This window comes from Otolemur garnettii, unplaced genomic scaffold (assembly GCF_000181295.1).
Source record: "Otolemur garnettii isolate 467f Iridium unplaced genomic scaffold, OtoGar3 scaffold00037, whole genome shotgun sequence".
Classification (NCBI taxonomy): Eukaryota; Metazoa; Chordata; class Mammalia; order Primates; family Galagidae; genus Otolemur; species Otolemur garnettii.
The window spans coordinates 15,526,498-15,531,935 of record NW_003852432.1 but is presented as its reverse complement, the minus strand read 5'-3'; the positions used below and the strand labels follow the sequence as shown (position 1 = coordinate 15,531,935).

The 5,438-nt window shown below is 41.0% G+C and overlaps 1 protein-coding gene across 1 annotated transcript in view; it reads right to left on the bottom strand.

Moving 5' to 3' along the window:
• DOCK4 (dedicator of cytokinesis 4) overlaps positions 1-5,438 on the bottom strand; it is a 249,780-nt gene that overhangs the window by 187,305 nt on the left and 57,037 nt on the right. The window contains exon 11 of the mRNA XM_023513222.1: positions 4,076-4,164. Coding sequence (XP_023368990.1) covers positions 4,076-4,164 — 89 coding nt within the window. The remainder of the gene's footprint in view (positions 1-4,075; positions 4,165-5,438) is intronic.

The following is a 5,438-nucleotide window of genomic DNA, read 5'->3' as shown; positions in this document are numbered from 1 at the left end:
AGTAGTAGAGGGCAGACACATGATGGCTGTGTGGGCCTGCCTGGGACACAGGCTTGGACAGAGGATGGAGAAAAGCCAAGGTCATGAGGACAGCAGAGTGGAGAGGACTTTTGGCAGAAGCTAGGTATAAAGAGCATGCACTAGCCAGCCTAGAGATGTAAATTTCACGGTAGGCCCAAACAGGAAGGATCCTGCCAAAGGGAGAGGAACCCTTTATATGAGCCTCTGCAGTACAGTGATTCCCTGTATGCTTTGCAAAGGTTGCAACAGGCAGTTTTTCATTTTAATGCAAGGGCTGTAAACAGAGAAGGTAAGAGTCTCTGGGAATAGGGCATTTTGGCTCTCACTTTGTGGTAGAATCTCGCCGAGAATTCTAGTAAGAGTAAGTAGTCAGTCACTAAAACTGATAAAGCACATGGAAATTAGCTGGTGGAATCTGTGAGCACATCTAAGCATCTGAGGAACTGTCTGAGGAAATAGAATGTGCTGCCCTTCATTCCTGGGATTAATATATGGAATCAGAAGGATGACAATTAAATTAAAAGAACCTAGAAAGACATATCAGCAATCAAATCAGCAGAGAGGAGATGGAAGAAACAAAGTATAGGAAGGCTGTAATGATCTATCCTATCAATAATCTACTGTATTATTCTAAAAGTCTTTATTAAGAAGATTCAATCAGAATCTATTTTGAACAAAAAAGAAAGAAACAAGAGGACCTGACTTAAGAGGAAGAGGCAGAATATTTCAGATAATGGTTTTTTTTTCTTTTTTCTTTTTTTTTGCAGTTTTTGGATGGGGCTGGGTTTGAACCCACCACCTCAGCATATGGAGCCAGCGCCCTACTCCTTTGAGCCACAGGCACCACCCATGCCCGGCTATTTTTTGGTTACAGTTTGGCTGGGGCCAGGTTTGAACCCGCCACCCTTGGTATATGGTGCCAGCGCCCTACCCACTGAGCCACAGGCACCGCCCCAGATGATGGTTTCATAGTGGGTGAACTCAATAGGTCACTTTAAATGCACACACTTGTTATGTATCGAGTTCTATGCTAAGTGCTTTATATACAGTTTTCCCTTTTAAATTTCCCAGTAACCTTTATGGGATGATGCTTCTATTATCCCAATGAAACTGTGATTTAAACCTGGGACATCCTATTTGTGAAGGAAAAGCTCCTAAATATCATGCTGTACTGTTGAATAGATGACTAGTCTGTAAACAGAGAGAAATCTGTGATTTGCTGGATCTGGAACCTTGATTCCTTGTCCTGCAAGAGGCCTTGCAGGACACAAGATCTGTTATGTCAGGACTCTTTCTGGAGACACAAAGCAAAGTCTATCACCAGGAACTTTTCCATAATTCAAGAGACAACTGGAACACTTGAATACAGAGGCAACACTGTAACACTGCAGAGTTTGGACAATGATATATTGAAACAATCCAATAAACAGATAATTGTCATTGTACGCAGCAAGGCATATTTGAAGGGGGAAAGGCTTGGAAGATGACAAGGAATTGGGAAAGAAGTGTGTCCAGCAGTCCAACACACCCTGGTTAGTCAAGATGCATCTGTGATGATGGAGGGTTGGGGACTACATGGGAAAAGCCAGAAGGTTAGGGTTAGCTTTACACTTGTTCATTCATATAGATGGTAAATGCAAGCAAATTAAGATAAGCAGATGCTAGGGGAGAGAGAACAAGGTAAACAATGGTTCCCAGCTCCTCCATTCAAAGTTAATAGGGAGAAAGAAAAAAGCAAAGACAGACATAAAGAATTTGTTTACGAGGCATAAGAATAACTTTAAAAAAATGTTATCTTTTAGACTGAGCCTGCAGCAACACTGAATCAGAAATATAATGTGATTCATGAATGAAATTTAAGCCTTCCTAGTAGTCACATTAAAAACGTAAGAAAAAAACAAGTAAAATTATTATTATTTTTGGTAGAGACAGAGTCTCACTTTATTGCCTTGGTAGAGTGCCATGGCATCACACAGCTCACAGCAACCTCCAACTCCTATGCTTAGGCGATTCTCTTGCCTCAGCCTCCCGAGTTGCTGGGACTACAGGCGTCCACCACAGTGCCTGGCTATATTTTGTTGCAGTTTGGCCAGGACTGGGTTTGAAACTGCCACCTTTGGTACATGGGGCCAGCACCCTACCCAATGAGCCACATAAAATTAGTTTTAATAATGTATTTTCTTTAGCCTGTATATCCAAAATATTATCATTTTGACATGTGATCAATATAAACATTATTAATGGGACATTTTACATTCTTTTTATTGTACCAAGTCTTCAAAATCCAGCATGTACTTTGACTATACAATTATAAACATCTGAGTCCTAATACTTAACCAGGCTCCTGTCTAGTGCTCACCTGCCACATGGGACTAGTGCCTCCCGAACTGGACAGCATTGGTACACAGTGTATTTAATGATAAACTAATGATCACTGGTATTAAGAAATAACAAAAGGTTTAGAACAGAACTACTGGATGTGGTCAGAAGTCTACCAATGAATTGGGCAAGATAACTTTTAAACAAACAGCAGTTCTACCATCTTTCTGAGGGAATTCTGAAATTCAGCCATTTGGTCTATGTTCCAATAGTAGAATTATACATTTTTTATAGAGAGAGACAAGACAAGCATACAGAGCAGTTCCGCACTGTATTCCAGTTCTACTGTCTCCTCGGAGTCCTTGAGAGACTCTGCCCTCAATAGTTAAGTGCTCCAAGCATCTTGTTTATTTAGTGGAGGATTCAGGACTTTGTCCAAACCAATGACCATCCACATGAAATAAAACCCAAGTTACCTCCCCAACTCTTGGGAGAGGGAGGAGAAAACTGACCTCAGCATTCATTACAGCCTGAAGTATTGCCACATGTATGAGTTGTAGGCACCTAACGATTCTCTTTGAACTGACCCACAAAGCCTCTCTCTGAAGTTATTTTCTCTGTGGGTTGGTTCAGCCTAGCAAGATGTGCACAAGTCCAAAAAAAAGGTAGTCTGGATTTAAATTCCAGTCCAGGCAAGTTGGACTACAACACAATTATCTATATTGAAGGAGCTCTAAAATCAGTCTTAAAAAACAACATGCTCAGTGAAAATAACAGCTAGGTGTAGGTTTGAATGACAGGTCAAAAACAAACAAGATTCACCAAGATTTTGTCTACTCACCAAACTTAAAGATGTCACTTTTATGTGCTATATAATCTACATATGCTATCTAAGGTACAATAGTCTATGTTACTAGTATATTACTATGCACCATATGCTATATATAACTTACTGTGATACATATTTCAGCTCCCTCTGAACAAGCGGTTTTTCTCTACATGACACTGTATCAGCTTCTCTCTCATTCCTGGACAACTTCAGCCTGTGAACCTGGATATGTGTCAGTAACACTTCTGCTTGCAGCCAGCCACAGGCAGCGAAACATGTTTCAAGTGGACCTTACTGACACAACAGTCATGAACGAAAATGTATTTGTCATTTAGTTTTTTTTTTTTTTTTTGTGAAGGAGCCTCAAGCTATCCCCCTGGTAGAGTGCCATGGCATCATGCTCACAGCAACCTCCAACTCCTGGGCTCAAGCAAGTCTCCTGCCTCAGCCTCCCAAGTAGCTGGGACTTATAGGCGCCCGCCACAACGCCTGGCCATTTTTTGGTTGCAGCCATCATTGTTGTTTGGTGGGCCCGGGCTGGGGATTCAAACCCGCCACCTTAGGTGTATGTGGCTGGCGCCTTAGCCGCTTGAGCCACAGGCACCGAGCCTTGTCATTTAGTTTTTATCCTCAGCACCAACTTAGAGGTCTCATGACAAGGTACCACCGAACAAATTCAAATCCTTTGCTTGTTTCAAACCAGAAAAGAGTCTATTTCTTACAGAGAATTACAGCTACAAGCCTAGCATAGCACAGGAGCATGTACCAGCACGTTGACTGAGCAATTTTAGAGTTAGAGAATGAATAGAGAGAAAAATAAAGGGCTGATCATTTTTTTCTCAAAATGACCAAAGAAAGGGCCTGAAATGAATTGTGTGGGATAAGTTAGCCAGCTCATATACTCACCTGCATTAGAACCAGTCAAATTGTAACGTGCATTCAGCTTTTTGATGATGTTTTCGTGGATTTGGTACCATTCACTCTCTGTGTTACACCTATGAAAACATTAATACTCTGTTAAGCTTTAATGCTGCATTAAATATGATTAATACTGATGCATTAAATATGTGTTAACAATGATGCACTGGTAGTACACCTGCTTATTTTATTATGACCACTATAATGTACTCCCCTAAACCTCCCTGGAGTCACCAGCAACTTGCTGTCATCAGTCAGTTCTACCATGGCTGCCCCAGGAGAAGTAGAAAAGCCCTTCCCTAATAATGCCTGGCCACCTGCCTCATGACTGAAGCAGCTGGGATGAACAACTCAAGATTACAAATGCTCCCAAAAAAACAAAAAAATGAATCTCAGAGAGCCATGCCTACAATGGAAGGCAGTGTATATTAAAAGTACAGCCTCCCAGATTCAAATTCTTGTTATTAACTATACTGCATTCTTTAGGCGAGTTATTTAGTCTGATTTAGTCTGATTTCTCCACCTGTGAAACAGGAGTAATGTACCAGAACGTTAAATACGCATGGGCTTGGGATCATGTCTGGCATATAGTAAATGTTCAACAAATGTTAGCTCTCATTATCAGGTCTCTGCCTAGTGTAACATGACCAGGGTTGGCTAGCATCAAGATGCAACAAATTAAGCAAAATGAAATCAATGTTAACACAGCTTGCACTGGCAAAGGATGGCAGAATTTACCAAGGATAAACAGACTGCTTTCTCAGACCTTCTGCATCTGGATGTAGTGGCATCTGTCCATCTCCACACAGCTATCTGCTGCTCTCCTCGCAGCTCCTACCACTTGATAGCTCATCATTGTTTACGTGGTGTCATTCATCTAGTAGACTGTTGAGCTTCTCCAAGATTCGAACTAGGACTGGCTAATATCTGAGTCCCCTTCAGTACTTTGATTGTTGTGGGTGCTTAAAAAAATTCAGTTACAGGAAAAAATGGATGGTTGAATGTCCCTCTCCCTGGTAACCGCTGATGATTTGTAATTATCTGCGTTTGCTATTAATCTTTACTGCCACTACTTCCCCAAGCAGGCTGGGGAGAACATCCCTCATCTGGAAGTGTTTGTGAATTCACTATTACCTCTTCTTAGCCATGAATGCTCCTTCCCAAGAATCCTGAATATCAAAATTTTATTTGCTATTGAGCAAAATCTTCCACGAAACAGATTCCTATTTCCTAGTGGTCAAGTCCAAGGTAGATAATTCACAATTATTTGCTTACATATTTCTTTTATCACTACACTTTTTTCCAGGATGAACATGATGGAGGTTATGTTCAAGCCAGTTAACTCTTAGAA